At 38.3% G+C, this 24244-nt stretch overlaps 1 protein-coding gene across 1 annotated transcript in view; it reads right to left on the reverse strand.

Moving 5' to 3' along the window:
- Positions 1–5954: 5954 nt before the first annotated feature.
- The window catches only part of RRAS2 (RAS related 2), a 54021-nt gene continuing 35731 nt past the window's right edge, over positions 5955–24244 (reverse strand). The window contains exons 2-6 of the mRNA XM_039344575.1: positions 14146–14233; positions 13343–13445; positions 12697–12805; positions 11441–11559; positions 5955–8469 (exon numbers count right to left, since the gene is read on the reverse strand). Coding sequence (XP_039200509.1) covers positions 8382–8469; positions 11441–11559; positions 12697–12805; positions 13343–13445; positions 14146–14233 — 507 coding nt within the window. The 3' untranslated portion in view covers positions 5955–8381. The remainder of the gene's footprint in view (positions 8470–11440; positions 11560–12696; positions 12806–13342; positions 13446–14145; positions 14234–24244) is intronic.

The raw sequence follows: 24244 nt of genomic DNA on the forward strand, positions 1-24244 counted from the left end.
GAAACAGCCAAGGAAGGTCAGAGGAATAAGACACTATGGTAAGGGTTTAAAGTCAAAGCATACGTATTCTTATTGCCTAGTAAAGAAAACAAAATTACAGGCGAAATGGCAGGATCCATACATAGTAAAGAGAAGAATTGGGCCAATGAATTATAAAATGGAACTGGAAAATGGAAAAAAGAAAATCTACCATGCTAATCTGAGGAACTGGCACAATAGATCTGAACTTAGAATGGCTTTGCTTGTACTGAAAGAAATGCCTCCAGAATGGTTGGACTTGGGATGTGATAATGCAGCCATCCTATGGGAAAGTACATATTCTGACCTAGGGGGCAGTCTAAAGAAAAATATAGAAAAGATGTGCAGGACTGTAAACATATGTTCACCATACAACCAGGTTTATCTGCTTTGGTACAGAATAGAAACGGGAGAAAAACAATCCTTTAAGCCCTCTCCCTAGCCTCAATACAGCAAAGTTGATTATAAAAGCGTTGCTGTGAAATAGCCGAGTGTGTGTGGGAGAAAACAAAAGAGGTTTGTGTGTTTGCGTGTGGAAGTAAAGCAGTCCGAAGCAGCCAAAAAAGGGTGAGTTCTCTCTAGCACTACTTGTAAAAAGTAGGAGCGGAGAAAGGTGAGTGGTGGTGACTAGCGGGTAATGGTATATATGTGAGTATGAGTGTGTGTGGACCAGAGACCTGTGTTGTTGTTAGCTCTTTTATGTCTTAGGGCCAACAAATTGGGTATAGTTTAAAACAGGAGTCCCCAACCCATGGGCTGCAGACTGGCACCGGTCCATGGCCCACCAGGAATAGGCTGCACAAGTGAGCAAAGCCTCATCCATGCAGATTTGAGATCTAGGCAATGCGCGAAACCACGCTAGTCCATGGAAAAAGCGCCCTCCATGGAACTGGTCTCTGGTGCCCAAACAGTTGTGGGCTACTGGTTTAAAAGAATCCATGACAGTCCCTTTGTTTGATGAAACCAGTAAGACTCCCTGGATGCCATGACTATAATTTAAAACAGGGGTCTTCAAACTTGGCCCTTTTATGACTTGTGGACTTCAACTCCCAGAATTCCTCAGCCAGCCACACTGGCTGAGGAATTCTGGGAGTTGCAGTCTACAAGGCATAAAAGGGCCAAGTTTGAAGACCCCTGATTTAAAACCTCCTGGTGTACATCCAGTGGCACTGACTACAGTGACTACTAACTACAAGAAGGAAAAATATTGCAGGTAGTTTGGGCTTTATTCTGTCCCCTCCCTCTTGCTCTATCACCGAGTGCTGTTTATCAATGAGATAACTCATTGGAGATCACTTCCTTCCTTCAGCTTTTCTTCCCAGGCACATACAAATGCTCTTGAGGTCTCCTCCCAGTAGGATGTGGCAAGCAAGGTGCTAGTCTTTCGCCTCTCCCTATCATTTAAATCCTTTATAGCTGTAAAGTCTGGTTCGCTAGTCATTGCGCAGGTCATATCCCAACTCTCAGGAATGCTCTCAGACGCACATAATGTTTCAACCTCCCTCCAAAAAAACCGGGGTACCAGCTCTACCAACTTTGAACAAATCAAAATGCTGATACACACACACACACACACACACACACACACACACACATCCAAATACATATTTTGAAAGTGATGTTTTATTGCCAACAGCAACATCTTTCTATACTGGGGGCACCAGCCCACTGGCAGCGGGCATGGAATGAAAATCAGACTGATCCAGAATTTCTCTCAACATGTGCAGGTTTATAAATAACGCATCAAGCTGGGAACAGAACCAGACATTTTGTGTTTTCTCATGATATGTGACACAGGCTTATTTTTTATCTGGTGGATGACTGTCAGAGAATAAAGTAATTTTTGCGTTCCTTTCATTTTCCAGAGTCCTGCACAGAGCTGAATATTTCCCCAGCAGGACTTTTTGAAACAGATACAGCAGGTTGGAAGCTGATGTTCACAATTCCAAGTCCAAATAAAGTTCTTTAAAGAAAAACATCTTTGCATATGAATTAATCGCTGCAAAGAAAATGGGTGAAAGGCTTCCAGAGTGATTGATTCTGAATTGCTAACAACTCTGAACTGTTAATTTTTCAGATGCATGAGGGCAAGCTGATGCATTATTTCCTTTGAGATCTAGGAGTGGTCACTGCTACATACTTAACTGTTTATACAAAAAAAAAACCTGATACATGTCTATATGCACAATTCTACCGCTGCACAGATGACATTTGCAACTCACTGCTTAATGCCTCTTCTTATTTTTGTAATTAAAAGATGTCTGTTTCGTGTTGTCACTGAGATCAACTCTCCAGAATAATCTATACAGCCAACTTTCAGAAACGTAAGGCCAAAATAAAATTAATATATAGTTCTTTCTATTTGAATAAATTTGAACACTTTCAACTTGATTTAAATACTTTCTAAACAAGGAAAAACATCGGTTGTATTCATTATTAACATATTCACCTCTCTATCTTTCCTAGAGATCTAGTTTCTATGGGGGGGGGTGGAGAAGCAGCAAATAAGTCATGCCAACCACAAGAATTGCAGTATGTTAACTTATCTGTACATATCTGTATTTCTTAACCTGCTTCCTCTGTCAGATACACACACCTGTAAGAAAATCCATTAAGATCTGCATTCAATAAAAATCTAGATCCTCACACCAGCTTACTGAGATGGCAGGAATGGATGGATGTTTTGTGCACAGCCATATCTTCTTTAGACCTACACAGATTTTGAGCAATAGTTGAATAGAATTTTGGTTTAATAATTACTAGTGTTTCCTTAGCAAAGTTTCTAACTTGCTGGCATGGAAATGGCATTGCCATTGTTCTTCTTAAAGATAGTTTTTGAAGAATAAGTCCAAGCACCTTCACCACTGAACGAAAGAATGGCACTTTTTTTTTTAAAAAAAAAAAAGAGAAACCATCCTGGTGCCTTGTCTTATTCAGGCAACTCAAGCTTTGCTTTTAACGTAGTTGTCTTACAAACATACTTAATGCAGTTATTTACTAGTTTACATTGTCCTTCTTCCATTTCTACTGGTTAGAACGGCAAATAGTAAAAAAATAAAATAAAAAAAATATGTTGCAGCCATTTGTTCTCACATTGTTAAGAGAAAACATTTCTGTCTGCTGTACGTTTAAGCCCCCTCTGCTGGACAAATAGTTGATTCAACTGTTAACACTTCCAAGAAAATGATTGAGTCAGAGTTCCCGCACAATATACAGTGCAAAGAACATTGTTGTATCTATGTGAGAAAGACCTTGAGAGTCAAGATGTTGCCAAGGGAACAGTCAGATAAGAGACGACATTGTCCACAACTGCTTAATAAGAGGCTCAGAAGGATCTGTCCCTAGTTTCTCATCCCTTTTCAGTGAAGGAGGCAAACAGATTTGTACATTTAGACTTTGCAAGTTTGTGTTAATGTTGTCTTACAATGAAAAGTAGAATTAACTTATCTGGTCCTTTTGGGAGGGGGGTCTGTTTTACTAGAGAAAGCTGATATCAATCTTGCAAGTCTGGAAGGCCATCTACTGAAAAACTAGTGGGCAAGAAAAAAAAAACACCAGTATATTTTCCTGCTAAAAAGCTGGTACCTTCAAGGATTTAATTCCTCAGACTTCAGTCATTTTTCCTACATTCAAAATATCACATTTTTTAAAAAGAGGATTTTCTCACAATCTGATCCTGTTGAGTTACAAAGTAAAGATAGTAAGACTTTTTTGTATGTGTGCGGGGATGGGGGAATCTCCACATTTCTGTAAAACCCATAAAGGCGATAATTTAACTTTATTACTGCTACATCATACCAACAGATAGAATGTTGTAGAATAACAGTAGCAAAAAGATTGGTTCCTGCCTTCAGGAGGCTACAATCTATATTGTATCAAAGGTAAGACTAGGAGCAAACATGTTATCAATGACATTTTATATCTACTGCCTTAGTTCGCTGGAGGAATGGATTGAGATTTTCAAGGGCTTTACAGATGAGGTGGAATTGGGGGAAAAAAGTGATAAAAAGAAGGAATAGTGTGTAGATTAAGCACGCTGGCTGATGAATTCTGGGAGTTGAAGTCCATAAGTCACAAAAGGGCCAAGTTTGAAGACCTCTGAGTTAGAATATCCCATAGAGCAGTTTCTTGGGCTAAATGCACACCTCCCACAGTGTGAATAATTTATATGAATCCTATTCCATGTGTAAGTCACTCGAAAAAAACCTGCATTGTATTCATTTTGTTGAACTGAAAACTGCACCTGGAAGATTACAATGAAACCAGGAGAATATTGAAGACTTCACACACAGCATTATTGATGGTAGAGAAAGCCTAAGTCTTAATGGCTTGTGTCACCTTGCCCCAATTATAAGAGAGATGTACCTGAATAAATTATACCTCTTGATTTTTTTTAGTTGTGATTATTATCATTTCCTGTGGTCTACTTGCAAGGTTGACATGACCATTTGCTTATTACTCCAAAACATTTTGGAAGGTTATATATCAAAAGTACCTGGGAATTCTGGTCTGGACTAACAACAGATGCCAAGTGGTCTCTACTTGAAAGGTGGGATTTCTGGCCTACTACCAAACTTGAAAAATAATGTAGGTTGCAGTCTGCATTTCATGTATACCTGCCTCCACAATTCATCTGTGGGCAAGCAGGGTGAAACAAGCTATTTCACATTAATATTTTCACCCTAACTGCTACTGAGGTGGGGCTTGCAATTGACAGTTTAAGGCAGGGGTCTTCAAACGTGGCCCTTTTATGACTTGTGGACTTCAACTCCCAGAATTCCTCAGCCGAGTTGAAGTCCACAAAGAGCCAAGTTTGAAGACCCCTGGTTTAAGGTTACAAGTGAGAGACAGTCAGTTTCAGTTTACTTTTGTGTTGTGGCAATTGCCTGACATTAACAGCTGGCTCTTGTTCTTTTTTCTGGATGTGAGTTTATGTGGTTGCTGAGGGAAAAACACAGCTGGAGTATCGGCTATTCTTTCTGACCATCTGAAGCTGTAGGGAAACAGAATTATGAGACTTTCCTCTCTTCTTAGTGAACAACCTGAACTGCAGTGGGGTCCACCCCATCAGTGAACTGGAACTGTAGAACTGCAGAGAGTGCTATAGGAAAGGAGACAAACAGATGAAGCACCCAATTTGTCTGACTAATTGTTTCTCCATACACACAGTTTCTGGACGGTAATTGAAGGCTTCACATAATGGTTTTCAGATTTCTAAAAGAAATTGGATTCCTCTAAAACACAATTTTTCAAAATGGGAAAAGAAGTTATCAATAACTGACTGTATTCCACATTTCAAAAAAAAAAAACCCAGTTGTACGAGAGAAAGTTAATGTGTACTGTTTGACCAGTCATTTAAGCAGTACGATGAACTGCTCTCTAATTAACTTTCTTTAGCTAATTTATACAAGCATAATAGAGCAATATTTAAAAGTGTACAAGTATATATAATTTACACAAACCACTTGCAGTTCAGACCACATTTTATGAAACTATCGACCCATCACTACCACCATTCCAGCTTGTTTGCATTTTATTTAAATCATTTAAGAGCAGGAAGATTCAGGGGATGTAACACATTTAGTGTCTAAGACTAGGATCATAAGGAGCTTGTCTGAGATTTTTCCTTGAGCTGAAATCCAAAAATCTAAACTCATATTTACATAGAATTAACTGGTCTTCATAAAATGTCAGTTTCTCAGCTATTACAATTTATTCTTCATCCTCTGGAGATTGGGCAGTGTGTTTTGAACATACATTAAATCATCACCTCTGTAACTCCAGAAAGGATTTTCCAAACTCCAATTTTTTCTTCCTGGGAATTAAAATCCCAATCTATTTTTTTAAAAATCAGTAGATAATACCTATGAAAATGATATGAGTCCTAACCTTTCCTCAAAGAATATTCAAAGATGGTAGAGAATCACCAACACATGCAGTTTTAGAAATTTTTTATATTTTTGCAACATAGCAATACTCCAATAAAGCCACATCAATTAGGCTTGATTTACTTGGTTGTGGATAGGTGCTCAGAGCTTTGGGAGGGGACAGAGGGAAGGAGACGACATGACTGTTAAGCCATCACATGAAACTGACTTTTCTGCAGTCTATAAAGTTTGCACAATGTTTTCTTAAAGTTCTACAATCATGGTAATGAGATAATTGATTTTGCAACATGGGGAAAACTTATTATTAACTGTCATCAGTACAGAAAAGCCAAAAACAAACAAACATGGGACTTCAATATAATTGTGCACTTTAATGTATACATCAATCAGTTACTCATCAAGGAAGAGCACAACACTGGGAATCTGGTAGAGATAAAAGTTTCCTGATTTTTTTTTTTTGCCACTCTACACTAATGTTGCTCTTCTACAAAAAGAGCAAATTTATCTAAATTGTATTATTCATCCTGCTTGCTCCGGTTAACTTTGTTTTGTAAATGACAGCTTATGTGTACTCACTTGGCTGACATTAGCTGCTTTCAAAAAGTTAAGCAGCACTAAATTTAGTTAGTCCTAGTAGGAAAGACTACTAGGAAATTAAATAGAGTTGCATTTTTGTCTGGAAATCTGAGGAAGCTGCAGTGGCACACCATTTCCATATTGTTGCCCAAATTATATGGATGTGTCCCCAATGTCACAGGGAGTGAAGGTTTTATTTATTTTATAAATATATAACTACAGTACCAGGAGCTGTATTAAGGAGAACTATGGCCTCCATCTCCTATTGTGCTGTGAATGTATGTGCAGTTCTAAAATATGTTATGCTCAAGTTCTGTTTCAATAATTTGTTTAGTATATACTGACAACATAATTTAGATTATAAAGCAACTCTGCTCAGTTTTCATTAGGTGAATTTGGAACATTCTGATTTTTAAGTAATTTCAGCCTGAAAATGGTTATTTGAGGTCTTTTTCACCTTTTCATTGTGGATCTGTCAATTATTGCCTTAAATTCAGTTTAATGTTACTTAAGAATATACTGAATAATCAAATAATCAAACTTTGTAAAATAATCAGAATATTCAAAGATGGTAGAGAATCACCAACACATGCAGTTTTAGAAATTTTACAATATCAGAAAACGGCAAATTATCAATCCCACTAAGTATGTAATCCCACAGAGTAAACCCAAAATTCTTAACCATATTTAGCATACTTTAAAGTTGGATTTCGCCCACTGAACTGAACTTTCAGTTAAACGTTTGTACAGTTTAATAGTTATATAATGGTCAGTCATTTGTGGAGCATACGGAAGGTTTTTTGAAAAACATGATACGATAATGGATACTGTATATTGGGCAGACATCGGCTTGCCATCATTCAGTAAAGCTGGAATAAGAAAGAGTTCTGCCACAGTTCTACAAATCTTGCATTATGTAGTTCCATCAGTTGAAAGTATACTGTGAGAATTAAATACTCGCCTTTACATATACACAACTTATGCCGTGAAAGCATATTTGCTTACAAACATATAAAAATACTTGTTAACTAGTTTGATAAGAAAATAATGTATAAAAGTATATAGCAAAAAACATTTAATCATCTGACAATGGAAAGAGCAAAATCCTCTTTTTATATTACATGAAAAACAAAAGCTACAGATTAACTTTTCTGGAATCTCTTATCTGGAAATACAAAAGGAAGACACAATTTTATTCCAAACCATGATGTAACATTATTTAAAACTAAAATGCTCCAGTCCATAATGAGCCCAGGTATTTGGCCATAAAGCTGTAATACTAATAATCCTGTAGCTATTGTTGGAGCCATAAAATAAATACAGTAGACAGTTGAGCACTGGGAAAAAACTGCAGCATAAACAAGAGCTGTAACACAAAACTTTGCCAATGAAATTCAGTGTATTGGCTTCCTGTAAGGCAGGCTGAATTTTGTTGTCTAATCTAATCAAAGGGTAAAACCTCCAAATCTACTCTTTAAAAAAATACTCTACATATTGATTAGAGAACTCTCTCTCTCTCTCTTGAGTATGATCAACAAAGATCTCACGGGGGAAGGGGGGAGAATATCCATACAGCTACAGCCATTTTAAGCTTGACCTCAGTAGACTCCTAAAACTACTTTTTTGTCCATTGTGAATAAAACTCCACAAAGTGCAAGTTTCTTGACTCAAGGGAAAAAGAATTTGGGAATATTAAAAGAAGCCTTAGTGTATTGACCTCTGATGTGAGATGACTAAGGTGTCTTCTAGGTCTGGACCAGTCTGATTCTTTCCAACTAAGGCTATTTTGGTGACCATTTATACAACATGCACACGTAAAGCAAGACAAAACATCAAGATACACAGGAAGAAAAGTGAGGAGAATTAATCTGGCAGTCGATAGCTTGTTTTAAAGGATTTTTAGACGATGACACAGTGGCACCCTTTCTTGTCCTTCTCCTTCCTTGTTGGCTCTGGGGAAGGAGGACATTCTTGTTCTTGAAATTTCCTAAGAAAGAAAAAAATATCAGGTAAGATTTAAGGATTCAATCTATGCAGTTCCACATATAAGTCTGTTTAGCTTATGCATTGCTCCAACTTTCTCTGATTATATCATACAGACCAATGCCTGGTTTCCTCCCATGTATCCACCACCCCCCAATGGGAATAAATTTTAATTTTAGAAATTCATTGATAAAGATGTTATCCATTTGATCATGTCCAACTCTTGGTGATTCTATGGGCCAGGCCTTTCCACATCTTCCAATCTTGCACTACTATTTTGAATTGTTCTATGCTTTGGCTAGTGTTGACTTTGATGGTGCCCATGTTCTTTGGTGGCCTAACTTCCTTTTACCACTAATTCTCCCAAACATAATTGCTTTCTCCAGTGAATTCCCTCGCATGACATGGCCAAAAATAAGTGGGACACAGTTTTGTGAGTTTGCCTTCCAGTGACATGTCTGGTATTATGCATTCTAGTACTTGCTTGTTAAGTCACCTTTGCTGTCCCAAGGAGTACACAGAAGTCTTCACCAGCACCACAGCCCAAATGAGTCAATTTTCTTCCTGTCTTGCTGTTTTAAGGTCCAACTGGAATCCATTGAGCCCGGGCTAATTACAGCACTTTGCACCCACATAAAAGTGAAGTGGATGGGAAGTGAATTTTTTCACACTAATGGGTTTAACTGAGACGGGCCATTTAGATATTTGTTCAGCACGTCTTGTCAGCAATACCCTGAATGTTTCCATTCTAGCTTCCTCTCTTATGGTATAGCATATCCTGCCAATATTTAGTTGGCATGCTCAACTTTTATGTTCCAGGCTTAACTTTTGTGGTCATATTTGAAAGGTCAGGAATTGGATTTCCAATATTTTAGACTCAGACTGGGAAGATCCAGGTTGATATCACCATTCAACCATAGAACCATCCTAAACCATCTTATCACAAAATAGTACTTGGGGAAGTGGCAAGAAGATAAGCCATGCTATCTTATTCCTTTACAGAAAGATCAAACTTGAAAACAAATATGCAAATATAATAAAGAAATGGCTATACAGCTGTTTCTAGAAAAGGTATTGTAGGATAGAGGAATGTAATATCTATTGCCTAGTAACAAATAGATTTCTAGAGACTGCTTAAGAGAGTGATGATAAAACAGCTGCAAAAGTAGTTGGAAGACATCAATTATCTAGAATAGGGAGTAGGCCAGGGGTGTCAAACTGCCAGCCCATGGACGGGCACATCATCAGGAAACCACGCCCCCCCCCCATTGCCGGCAATGGCAAAAAAGCTCCGATACATTGCATGACGTCGCAAGTTTGACAAGTCTGAAGTAGGTAATCTGTCAAAATCTCCAAAGCTTCTATTAGTGGCCCTCAGCGCCTCACCTGATTGCTAAATTCACAAAAAGTTCCAAGACTTCTCCCTGCAAACCCTGCACCATCCACATAGCTGACCAGGGTCATCTGCTTTATAGCCCCCCCCCCCAAATGTTAAGCACAATCTTTTCCCACCATCCTCATACTAGATCATTCCAATTAAGTTCTGCCTAATTAAGGGACAGGAAAGTCCTTAGTCATCCTAATGAATGAGTATCATCAGGAAGCCTGTAGTTGGAATAGACTAAGATGCCTGCATTAGTATACAAAGAAAGCCTTAATAATTTGGGACCAAGCAAACTCTCCATTACATCAGGCTTTTTGGCCTCTACAACCTTTGTGGGGCATTTTGTTTTCTGTTTCTTAACGTCTGGATGCTGGTTGTGATGCTGATGTCTTTTTCCATGGACTATGTTTCAGAATCCATCTCTCCTCTGCATATCTCAATAGTGATGGATTGCAGGTATCGTACAAAATATCTTTTTACTTTTTTAGCCATTAACTTTGTCAGAGCATGCACTGAGGTAACCCAGGAGTAAATACAGTACACAATGGTTTGTATTTAAATGGTGGTTTACCTTATACTATCTACAAATATACACTAGAAATAAGATACATACATGTGGCCATTCAGTAAACTTCAATACACAGCAATTACAGCAGGAAACAGATGAGAGAGACTCCAGCAAGACCTTCCCTTTTATACTCAAGCTCTTAAAGGGATACAGACTCCTGCTGAGTCATTCCTAACATTGCATCATTTAGCTTCTAAATCATTACCATGACAAACTTCCCCTGATATTTCTATTTGAATGGATAGCTCTTCATTTTATTTAATGAATAAATTAGCAAAAGTATAAATTCAGTAATGCTAACAAAAATATGATAAAGTTAATAAAGATCTCTGGTATATTCAAAGTATTTAGCAGCAGGCAATTTTTACTGATAACATTAATAACAAAAAGCAAGGATGGCAAAGAAAAGAGATTCCAAATCTTGGGAAAAGTTTCATCCATCAAATTGGACTTGTGAACAAAAATAACTTTCCAAAGAATGTCATGCTAATAGAAAAAATAAGCACTCTCTTTTAAGAAACTGATTAAAAATGAAGTGAAAACTGATTTGAAAAAAAGTGTTCATTTTGATCCATTGTTAGAGTTACATTACTGAAATGGTCTCATTATATCATCTAAGGCAGAGGTGCCCAAAAGGTTACTTGGAGAGATGTTTTTCCATGGACCGGAGGGAGCGTGGTTTTGTGTGCTGCCTGCATCCCGCGGATGGGGCTTTGCTTGTTTGTGCGGACCGGTTGCTGGCATGCTGCAGACTGGTACCAGTCCACAGACCAGGGGTTGGGGACCCCTGATCTAAGGAACAGAGCATCCTATAGCTCTTGGCAAAGAGAATTCATATACACGTTAAGTTTGGGGTTTTTTATAAAAACATGACAATTTTATGTATGACTTTGGCCCTCTCCCTGTATGTAAAATAATCAAAGAATAAACTCCATGAATAATAAAAGAAAAAAGAAAAAAATCTACTTTTTAAAAGAAAAGAAATTAAAATGTATTTCAGTGTATTTACAATTCAAGGTTTACCTTATAACCCTAACAAGTTCATGAAAAGCTTGATCTACGTTGAGTCGTATTTTTGCTGAAGCTTCCATATAGGTTACTTTCAACTGCCGTGCTAGTTGCTGACCTTCCTCCTGTGTTACCTGAGAACAGAAATAAAAGATATGCTGCAGGTAACAGCAAACACTGGTGTGATTTGGGTAACCTAATTCAGGCTCTCTCCTCACCATGGAACAAATTCTTTTGCCGGACTGCAATTTCTCCCATCAACTGTGATTAAATTATTTTGAACAGTAAAGATGCTTTTTAATTTGAGCCCACAAGAGATTAAGCAAAGCAGAGATAAAGACTATCAACCAATGAAGCCAAATATCCAATTTGTTATAAGAAATTATGCTACATAAATGTTACAGTCATACGTAACAGGATTCCATATCAGTAGCCACTGTGATGTACTAATGGACATGGTGTTCAGGTGGAGGGGAGAGCAAGTGATGTCATGTGCACCATGTGCAAATTATGTATTATATATCATATTGCCATGGCATCTGGGTCATCCCTTCAGTAAGCATCCATGATGCTGGCTGTTTGATGGGGAAAGGAGAAGAGAGGCATCTCCCATAAATGCCAAGTACTTTCCCTGACAGGAAGATTCTACTATTTTTCATCCATATTGCTAAATGATTTCCTCTTTACATGTTTATTTATTTCAAAATAACTTCTCTTTTAATTCTAATAAATCAATTTTCTGAAAGGGTTATTATTATTACTAGTACGAATGAAAAACAATCCTCAGTCTCAAATGCTGAGTAATTGTTGGTATCGGAAATGCTGGAAACATAATTGGAAAGAGACTCGTGCTTTAATAATGATGTCATGATAATTGTCTCATCGCTTAGATATTGTCCTGAATAACATTCATATGGCAATTGCTTAGAGAAAAAGTTGATTTAATGCAGAAAGGCTTTCGTAAATTAAGAAGAATGGCTTCTTATCTAAATATTTAAGTATGAAACTTCTTAACTGCAGAGCAAGACAGCCTGACCTACTTTATGCCAAAATGTGGTTGCTAAAAGTCGATGTCAACTTGATGGCAAATAATTAATTCATCAAGAGGGTAAATTCCTGAAAAATTAGAGCAGTACCTCTCCAGAGTTTCAAATGGAAGCATTCTATCTGGAGATGTTAAGAACTAAACTCACTGCCATATATTCTTCTATACGTGTATTAAGAAAAAGCGCCACATTCTTTTTGGCATTTCATTCCTACCAAATTCTTACCTGTCTCTGATGGTCCAGGTCAGCTTTGTTTCCAACTAGAATCATAGGGAACTCATCGCGATCTTTTACTCTAAGAATTTGTCTTTGAAATTTATAAATTTCTTCAAAACTGAGAAATAAGGGAAGAAAAATTGTTAGGAACTATCCAAATTGGTAGTTCTGTTATCTCACAACACTTAAAAGAATAATAGAGTTGGAAGGGACCTTGGAGGTCTTCTAGTCCAACCCCCTGCTCATGCAGGAAATCCTATACCATTTCAGCCAAATGGTTGTCCAATCTCTTCTTAAAAACTTCCAGTGTTGGAGCATTCACAACTTCTGGAGGCAAGTTGTTCCACTGATTAATTGTTCTAACTGTCAGGAAATTTCTCTTTAATTCTAGGTTGCTTCTTTCCTTGATTAATTTTCATCCATTGCTTCTTGTCCTGTCCTGAAATTCTTCTTTGTGGGATGGTAACTCAACAAAACTAAACAAAACTAAATCTACCATTTTCTTGTTTGAACTGAATTAGTCAGACATTTCCGTGGATCTCTGCAGAAAGATTATTTCACTGTGTTGAAAACCAGGGCCAAATACTCCTAAGTAATCTATGTTACTTATTCTAGCTACAGTAGATCTGATAGATCTCATACCCACTTCCATTACCTTCCTCTGTCTGTGACTGAAAAGACAAGCAAAAAGCCTTCCCCAGTCCTCATATATTGTTCCCGCATAGCTCCAAATTCTTCTTGGCCTGCTGTATCTAGAACTAAAAATAAAAAGACTAGTTAGTTTTCCTACCTAAAAAAACTTCTTTGCAACCTCCATGCATTAACTGTAGTTTAAATTATTTTTTAAAACCAAGCTCATATTCTCTTAAACTAAACATGCCCCCACCCATGCCTTTCTGCTACACACTCCAATGCTTCTTTTAAACTTTGTCTCCAGATTAACTGCAATACTGAAAGTCAACAAAGAGGAAACTTCAAACAGTCAAATGTTGGGAGGTACAATAGCAGATATTTCCCTGACATATCACACATACCTTTATTTAATCTTTAAAAATGAACTCTAACATGACTTTGTGGGAAAGCAATATGTACTTTGTGATACATATTTATTATACAGACACATGTATATACCATGTCCAGTACTACCTTATAGAACTTGGAACACCTCTAGAACAAGAGTAGTGAGGTTTTCTCCATCCTATAATACTGTTCTATAATAATTCTATACATAGGAGGTAGAAGGTTACATAGATTTAATTTCTGCATGGGAAGACTATAGAAAATCATTGTAGGGGAGAAATGGAGCTGATATGTTCCACCTTCCATGTATGTAGAAGTTCTACATGCTTGCAGAAAGTCAAGAGAAGAACAATTAAAGAAGTGAATACAAATACTGAAAATGGACCCAGTCCTCAAATAAACGTTCCACACCCAACACAAATTGAGTAGGAAACTTACTGTCTAATCTTGCTGCTCTTTCATCTATTACACATTGTTTTGTGTAGGAATCTTCAATTGTGGGATCATAATCGGTAACAAAGTATGACTGCAGAAAAAAAGAAGAAGAAAGAAGCACATTAAACCCTAAAGTTATTGTGAAACCATCACAATAATCAAGATGACTCCAACATGACTCCAATCCTGAACATGACTCCAACATGGCTCCAATCCTGAAGGAGAAAAGAAGATCACTGCAATGCAATCCTCCATACTCTCAATCCACTGAGCTGATCCAAAAGAATACCATGTCCGGTAGTAGCAAAAGCCACTGGAAAGTCTCAAGGATGCATTTACCAGTGTTTGGATCCTTTACATGATCCCACTCTGGAAGCCGGGGAGGTGGCATGGATTTAACAGGTAGTTTCCCCAACAGCCCCAAGGACTTTCTCTGCTTTACCAGGGCTAAAAGGGAAGGCTTGTCCATTGTCCATCTGAATGTCATTAGAGATCTCCATTTGTTCACAGTGTCCAGAGTGCCTTGTGGGGTAGAGGGGCAGAATCTTTTTAAACAGAGAAATGGGAGAGGAGATTTGTTAGAAAATTTTAATTTCTCTGTTGGTGAAAAAATAAATCAGAGGCTCTCACAGTTGACTGCATTTAGCTGATTCAAAACAACTTCTTTATATTTATATCAAAATATTTACAATATCATACATTCTTCTTTACAGCAACATAGCTTAATGAAGACTTCTTACAGAGAGATACAGAGACAAACCTGAGACTGAAAATTCAGCTCCTAACTCAATACCCTTTTGCAGACTCAGTAGCACTTTCTTCACATTGGCTGACTGAGTTACCACATGACTCTTCCTGCTCATAAATATTCCAACACTCCTCCCTTCATGACAGGAAGAGACATCAGACCTATTGACTTCCATCCAATCAGAGTCCCTCCAAACAATATTATAATCCCAGAATTTGATTTCCTTGAGTTTATGTCATTTGCATAATCGCTATCGACATAACACTTTAATTTCAATTCCTCAGTAATCTGTATTTGAAGACCCAAATTTATGGTTCCCTTTAAATATCTGAGAACCCTTTTTATACCCATCCAATGTAACTTTGTAGGTGCAGCAGTAAAATGACTCAAAATGCTTACTGCGCAAGCTATGTCTGGTCTGGACCACTGTGATAGATATAACAAATAAAATAATAAATAAATAAATAAACTTTGTCATTGTATGTGTATATGCAGTGTACACATACAACAAAATTTACTTGACACCCAAAGACCAGGTCCCACACACATAATCCCCAAACACACTCCCACCCACCACAATTCCCCACCCCTAAGACCACCCAAACATCCACACAACAGACCAAATAATACTGTCCAACAGTTCACTGATGGTGGCCCTTTAGTTCATTGTTGAGCGCAATTATAGCTCTGGTATAAAAACTATTCAGAAAACGTGTGGTCTGAGTTTTAATTATTCTGTATCTTCTGCCAGAAGGCAACAATCCAAAAAGATTGTAAGCAGGATGGGAAGAGTCCCTGAGAATGTTATACAACTTCCTCAAACAACGAGATTCGAAGATGTTGCCCAGGGCTGGTAGCTGAAATCCAATAATATTCTGGGCAGTTTTAATGATTCTCTGTAAAGCTTTTTTGTCCACTACAGAGCTACTTCCATACCATGCAAGAATGCCATATGTCAGGACACTCTCAATGGTGCTGTGATAGTAGGACAGAAGTAGATGCTGAGATAAATTTATCTTCCTGAGCATTCTCAGGAAGTACAGCCTCTTCTGTGCCTTCTTCACAAGCATGTTAGCATTCATAGTCCATAAGAGGTCCTCCAAGATATAAGTTCCCAGAAATTTAAAACTATCCACCCTCTTCACCTCCTCACCATTTATGTACAATGGTAGATGAACATCTCTCTTCCGCCTGAAGTCAATTATAAGTTCTTTAGTTTTTGTGGTGTTAAATGTGAGATTATTTTCATTACACCACAATGTCAGCCCTTGTACCTCCTTCCTGCAAGCAGACTCATTGTTCTTATTAATGAGCCCCACCACTTTTGTGTCATCCGCAAATTTAATAATTGCGTTGGTGTTATACAGTGGGGTGCAGTCATGCGTGTACAAGGAATAAAGGAAAGGGCTTAGCGCACAACCCTGGGGAGTTCCTGTGCTTAATATCAGAGTAGAGGAATGGTGAGATCCCATCCTTACTGACTGTGGCTTACCTCTCAGAAAATCCCTTATCCACAAGCAAATCCTCTGATTTATACCCAAATTGGACATTTAAAAAAACAACCTGTTGGGTAAAATGATGTTAAAAGCAGAGCTATAATCCACAAATAACAGCCTTGCATGTGTCCCCTGTTGTTCCAAGTGATTCAATACAGTATGGACAACAAGAGACATAGCATCTTCAGTTGATCTATTACCCTATATGCAAATTGGAATGGGTCCAAAGTAGATGGAAGATTAGCCTTGATATAGTTCAACACCAGCCTCTCAAAACATTTCATAACAACAGATGTTAAAGCTACTGATCTATAATCATTAAGAGATACCACTACTGTCTGCTTAGGAACTGGCACTATAATAGATGTCTTCAGGCAGGTAGGGATAGAGCACTGCGACAGGGATAGATTGAAAATATCCGTAAACACTTCAGCTAGCTCTGCAGCGCAGTCCCTGACAACTCGCCCCAGAATTCCATCAGGCCCAGCTGCCTTCCCTATATTAACATTCTGGAAAGTGCGTCTCACATCAGAGATCTGCAGTAGAAGTGGTTGTCTATCGATGGTAGAAGTTAATGGTGCACTATCAGTAGTAAATGCTGGAATGATGGTCATTCCTGCGTCCACCTCAAAACGTCTGAAGAATTGATTTAGCTGCTCAGCCAAAGAGTCACTACTCCCAGGCAAACTATTTTTATTGCTTTGTCCTGTGATTTGTCGCAGACCTTGCCATACACGACCAGAGTCTGAGTTCTCAAAAAGATGTTCAATCCTCCGTCTATATGTAGCTTTAGCGTCCTTGATGCCCCTTTTCAATTTAGCTCTTGCCTCACTATACTGTAGCGCATCACCAGAATGGAAAGCAGATTTCTTGCGCTTAATAAAAGACACACTTTTCTATTCATCCAGGGCTTGTTGTTAGAGAACACCCGTACTTGTCTGGTGGTAGTGAAAACATCAATGCAACTTTTAATGTAAAACAGTACTGTTGAAGTGTAAATGTCAATATTGTTCTCCTCAAACAGTGCCCAATCAGTACTCCCAAAACAATCTTGAAGTTGCTCCGATGCACCCGCTGGCCACACCTGTATTTCTCTAATTGATGGTCTAATTCTGTTGACAAGAGGTCTATAAGATGGGATCAAGAACACAGATATATGATCTGACTGTCCCAGGTGGGGTAAAGACATAGTCCTGTATCCATGCAGGATATTACTATATACCTGATCCAAAGTATTTTTCCCTCTAGTGGGACAGTCTATGTACTGATAGAACTTAGGGAGGACAGTCTTTAAGTTGGCTTGATTGAAATCACCTGCAACCACCAGCACTCCATCCAGGTAGGCCTGTTGCTGTTTGCTAATAGCAGTTAACAGGTAACTCATGGCTGTGGTCGTGTTAGCATCAGGAGGTATATACAGTGGGGCAAAAAAGTATTTAGTCAGCCACGAATTGTGCAAGTTCTCCCACTTAAAAAGATGAGAGAGACCTGTAATTGTCATCATAGGTAGACCTCAACTATGAGAGACAAAATGAGAAAACAAATCCAGACAATCACATTGTTTGATTTGGAAAGAATTTATTTGCAAATTATGGTGGAAAATAAGTATGTGGTCAATATCAAAAGTTCATCTCAATACTTTGTTATATATCCTTTGTTGGCAAGGACAGAGGTCAAACGTTTTCTGTAAGTCTTCACAAGGTTGACCCACACTGTTGCTGGTATGTTGGCCCATTCCTCCATGCAGATCTCCTCTAGAGCAGTGATGTTTTGGGGCTGTCATTAGGCAACACGGACTTTCAACTCCCTCCAAAGGTTTTCTATGGGGTTGAGATCTGGAGACTGGCTAGGCCACTCCAGGACCTTGAAATGCTTCTTACGAAGCCACTCCTTCGTTGCCCGGGCGGTGTGTTTGGGATCATTGTCATGCTGAAAGACCCAGCCACGTTTCATCTTCAATGCCCTTGCTGATGGAAGGAGGTTTGCACTCAAAATCTCACGATACATGGCCCCATTCATTCTTTCCTATACACAGATCAGTCGTCCTGGTCCCTTTGTAGAGAAACAGCCCCAAAGCATGATGTTGCCATCCCCATGCTTCACAGTAGGTATGGTGTTCTTTGGATGCAACTCAGCATTCTCTCTCCTCCAAACACAACAAGTTGTGTTTCTACCAAACAGTTCTACTTTGGTTTCATCTGGCCATATGACATTCTCCCAATCCTCTTCTGGATCATCCAAATGCTCTCTAGCAAACTTCAGACGGGACCAGACATGTATTGGCTTAAGCAGGGGGACATGTCTGGCACTGCAGGATCTGAGTCCCTGGTGGCGTAGTGTGTTACTGATGGTTGCCTTTGTTACATTGGTCCCAGCTCTCTGCAGGTCATTTACTAGGTCCCCCCGTGTGGTTCTGGGATTTTTGCTCACCGTTCTTGTGATCATGTTGACCCCACAGGGTGAGAACTTGCGTGGAGCCCCAGATCATGGGAGATTATCAGTGGTCTTGTATATCTTCTATTTTCTAATTATTGCTCCCATAGTTGATTTCTTCACACCAAGCTGCTTGCCTATTGCAGATTCAGTCTTCCCAGCCTGGTGCAAGTCTACAATTTTGTTTCTGGTGTCCTTCGACAGCTCTTTGGTCTTCACCATAATGGAGTTTGGAGTGTGACTGTTTGAGGTTGCGGACACGTGTTTTTTATACTGATAACAAGTTCAAACAGGTGCCATTAATACAGGTAATGAGTGGAAGACAGAGGAGCCTCTTAAAGAAGAAGTTACAGGTCTGTGAGAGCCAGAAATCTTGCTTGTTTGTAGGTGACCACATACTTATTTTCCACCATAATTTGCAAATAAATTCTTTCCAAATCAAACAATGTGATTGTCTGGATTTGTTTTCTCATTTTGTCTCTCATAGTTGAGGTCTACCTATGATGACAATTACAGGCCTCTCTCATCTTTTTAAGTGGGAGAACTTGCACAATTGGTGGCTGACTAAATACTTTTTTGCCCCACTGTATACTACAGTTATTATTACAATGTTAAACTCATGAGGCAGATAAAAGGGGCGGCATTTTACTGCCAAGTATTCCAAATCAGGAGAACAGTGAGTGTCCATTATTTTAACATTTGTGCTCCAGTTGTTATTTATGTAAACACCAAGTTCCCCTCCTCTACTCTTCCCAGAGACCATGGTTCTATCTGCTCGATAAACTGAGCGTCCTGGTAATTCAATAGCCTCTCCTGGAATGGTAGGGTCAAGCCACGTCTCTGTAAAGACCATGACACAGCAGTCCCGAATGTTTTTCTGCAGAGAGATAGTAAGTTCCAGCTCCTCAATCTCATTAGGGAGAGATCTAACATTTGAAACAAAAAGACTTGGCAATGCAGGCTTATGAGGATTTTTTCCTAACCTTACACGCAGTCTGGCTCTACAGCCTCATTTCTGCCTGCGTTTCCTTGTCTCCTTCGTTTCCTTCGCTCTCTAGCAGGCAGAGTAATCCATGGCGTCATTCTAACCAGCTCAGCTGGAATGTTGTAACTTGAGACTCCTGGTTCAAAAATGCTGCCTTCTCTACCAATAATTAATAACTCTTGTCGACTGTAAACTACTTGTGCCTGAACGTGCAGAGCACGCACTAAAAAAAACAAAAACCTCCCTATTGCTGATATATCTCTTGATCACAGGTTTCACCTTTGTCTGCACTTAAACTTTTATAAAAATCCATACTCATGGGTGTGGGAGCAGTATTGCAATCTTTCATATTATATTTTTCCAATAACTGCTCAATTTTTCTCCTTTGACGGAGAATATAACCACCTTTTTCATTTTTCTGTATCTCTACACCGAAATAATTTTTTATTTCTCCCAAATTCTTTAATTCAAATTTCTTTCCTAATTTATCAGCAAATTTCTTGACTTGTTCAGCTTTTGGTAATGCCAACAACTCTTTATCACTTCTTGACTCATACCACACATTGCAAACCTTTACCTTGCTGGCAGAATACCTGTCAGGCGGAATTCCTTTGTTACATTGCTCTGATCTATGTGGCATTAACTGTTTCTGTGTCTCAAGTCTTTCTGGCTTCATGTCTTGTTCAGCCTCTTCTCCCTGAACATTGACATCTTTAATAATCATTTTTCCATCATTAGATGACTTATTGTCGTTAAATAGATCACCGTCAATAAGTGAGACATACCCAGAATTTGCATTAATTCTGTCCCAATTTTGTTCTGCAAAATTAGCAGACCTTGAAATTACAATTCTTTTATTTCCATCGCTAAAGCGATATCCTTTTGACCCTGGCTCATAGCCCACAAACCTGAGCTTTCTTGTCTTTTGCTGTCCCTTTCTTCTGATTGCTTTTGGAATATGTACCCATGCAGTACTTCCAAAAATTCTCAAATGTGCCAGTGATGGCTTTCTCCCATATAGAATGGCATATGGAGTATTATTAATGGAGTAACTCCACAGCCTGTTAACTATATAATTGGCAGTCAATATGGCTTCTCCCCAATATGATCTGCTCATATCAGAATCCTCTAATAATGAATCTTTCATTGTTTGCAAAACACCATTCCTTCTTTCAGCTACACTGTTCTCTGCTGCTGTGTAAGGATTTGTACGTCTGTGTCTTATCCCCAACTGCCCCAACCATTATTGGAATTTACTTGACATAAATTCAGTACCTCTGTCAGTTTGCAACTGACACACTTGTTGTCTGTACCTTCTCTCTACAAAACTTACCCACTGTTTGAATTGTTGTAGCACCTCTGTCTTTGCTCTAAGCAAGTAGCAAAACGAATACCTGCTATAATCATCAACAATTACCAGTGCATATTTTGCTCCTCCCAAACTGGCTTGCATAGGTCCTACCAGATCTGCATGGACCAGTTCTAGAGCTATTTTTGTTTGTCTTGTGCTATTGTCTTGTGCTATATTTACTAACTGGGAATGCCTTTGACTTCGATACTTTGCATACTGCACAGTCCAAGTATGTTTTGCATCTCTTCAAATTTAGCCCTTTTGCAAACTCTTGCATTTGCTACAAAACTTTAAAGCTTGCATGGCTAAGTCTTCTATGTAGAAGATGAAAACACGAATCATGCTCTGCAACATTCTTAAATATATATGGGAACATTGAACCTTTTGTCCCTGCAATACATATAGATTATCTTCCTTTATGCCTTCTCCACAAATATTCCCATTCCTTTTGATGAGACACTTCCCATTTACAAAAATGGTCTCAAAACCTTGTTTGTCTAAATTAGACACACTTAACAAATTATGTTCCATCTCAGGTACACAAAGCACACTGGTAAACTTTGATTCCAAATATGGAATTTTTACATCGCTCTTCCGATGACTTTTGCTTTCTGGCCATTTGCCAAAGCCACAGCTTCTTGTGCTACTGGAACAAACCTACAAAATAATTCAGAGTCATTAACAATTGTTTGACTTGCCCCACTATCTATTAGCCACTTGTCTCTGTTGTTGCTATAACAAACTTTTGCAACACCAAAATGTTCCTTTTTGCAAATCAGTCTTTTTTGCTTGCACAAATGTCCTTCGCTGCAAATTGTTCCTCTGCAAACAGTTCCTTTTCAGATGTGTGTTTGCTCCACAAATGTAGCAATTCTTTTCTTGCTGAGCTCTCTGCTTGCAAAAATCTCTTTTGATGCAACTTGGTCCCATCTGCTCCTTGTTTCTTCTCCAGAGACTTGCAGTCTGGACCCCCTCTTCAGGAATTTCACCTCCTTGTGGCTGTTCCTAAAATGTTGCTTTTATTCTTCATTAAGCAAACATGCCTTTAAAACCTCAAAATTTAAGTCTTGCTCTTCTTTACACTCAAATATGGCAGAAACTGTGTCCCAGGTTTTATCTAAACCAGTGATTCTCAACCTTTCTAATGCCGTGACCCCATAATACAGTTCCCCATGTTGTGGTGACTCCCAAGTGGGTGTGGCCACCAATAAGAGGGAGTAGGACAGCTAGGGAAAAGGGAAAAAAATGGCAGACAGCATGGTTTGGTGACCCCCGTGAAATGGTCATTCGACCCCAAATGGGGTCCCGACCCACAGGTTGAGAACCACTGATCTAAACTGTTCAACACCAATAAAACTTTCTGGGACTCAGGGAATTTAATCTCACATTGTTCTAAGTCCAAAAATAAACTTTGCATTTTATTTAAATGCTGTTCCACAGATTTACCTGGTTGCAAACAGGCCCTGTAAAGTTTTCTTGACAATTGCACTATATTGCATGCAGAAACATTCACCTGCACAGCTCTCAACTTCAACCAAATCTCCTTTGCAGTCTTTAAATTTGCAACATTTAGAAAGTGTTCATCATCTAAATTCAAGATGAGATAAGCCATTGCTCGATCATGACTTTTCTGATCAGCAACTGCAAATACTTGTAGTGGATTTTATACGATATACCACAACTCTTTAGTTTTCAGCAAACATTCCATTTTAGCAGCCCATACAATGTAATTCTTCTGGCCTAAACGAGGCACAGAGCTTTCCTTAAATTCCATTGCAGCCATTCTGCTAATTCTGCCTTTTTCTTATACTTTCTAAACACAGGCAATTTCTTCCAGCTTTAAATTACAATGCAGTCCTTAGTAAGCTCTGGGCCCATAACCTGTTAGAGAATTTTAATTTCTCGGTTGGTGAAAAAATAAATCATAAGCTCTCACAGTTGACTGCATTTAGCTGATTCAAAATAACTTCTTTATATTTATATCAAAATATTTACAATACCATACATTTTTCTTTACAGCAACATAGCTTAATGAAGACTTCTTACAGAGAGATACAGAGACAAACCTGAGACTGAAAATTCAGCTCCTAACTCAATACCCTTTTACACAGACTCAGTAGCACTTTCTTCACATTGGCTGACTGAGTTACCACATGACTCTTCCTGCTCATGAATATTCCAACAAGATTTATAGGCATGGCTGGCATAATGCCTGAAAAGAATACAATTTCTATCCAAGCCATAGGCTGACTCAGAAGTGTTTTTCACTGAAGGTAACATACTTATGCAGATAATACATTGCAAACAAAGTAACTGGATTCTGCCAGGAATCCTTATAAACTATCATCAAATCTGTCTTTTAATAAACCACAGTTTAACAAACCATCAAATCTGTCTTTTAACAAACCATCTGTCTTTTAACAAACCACTTTAACAAACCAGAGTCTGCAGCCAGTGATGTGGGGTGTAAGTGTTTCTATTTTTAAGTAACGTGTTAGAATAAATTAATACAACTTCACACAACTGGAATTAGTGTTATAGCCGTTGAATGTAAAATACATAGATATTATTTTTCTTTTTACATTACTGATTATACCTAAAAAGCAGCTAGACAGACATGCTCCCAGGAGTGCCTCACCTTTTGAAGCACTTTTGAGTCAATACTGGGTTATATACTTCTAAAAGTAAACAAGATTAGGACAGAAAATGTGTTAGCTTTAATTTTCATTCATTAATTAAATATAATTAAGCTGAATGAAATATGGTTATGCTTCTTCAAAATGCATTGTTAACTTTCCTGTTCTTTCTCATTAAAAAATTACAATTTTGGTGGCAACTTTTCAAGACACTGGGACCACACTCAATACTTCTGGGTGCTTTTGTGAGTCACTGGGACTTCATGTGTTCCTGCTGGATTTAGTAATACTTAAGAGTAAGAGTTTCTTACTCCTTTTTTGTTAGTTGAAATAATAAAAGTGTATGCAATTAAGCTGTTTATACTTTATTATTTACGAATACTCCATAAAATGCAAACATTTCCACACAAAGGTTTGAACGTAGAACCAAGCCCAGATTCAATATGCTTAGAC

The sequence above is a fragment of the Crotalus tigris genome, unplaced genomic scaffold, assembly GCF_016545835.1.
Source record: "Crotalus tigris isolate CLP2741 ecotype Arizona unplaced genomic scaffold, ASM1654583v1 scf7180000017933.3771270, whole genome shotgun sequence".
In the NCBI taxonomy this organism is placed as follows: domain Eukaryota; kingdom Metazoa; phylum Chordata; class Lepidosauria; order Squamata; family Viperidae; genus Crotalus; species Crotalus tigris.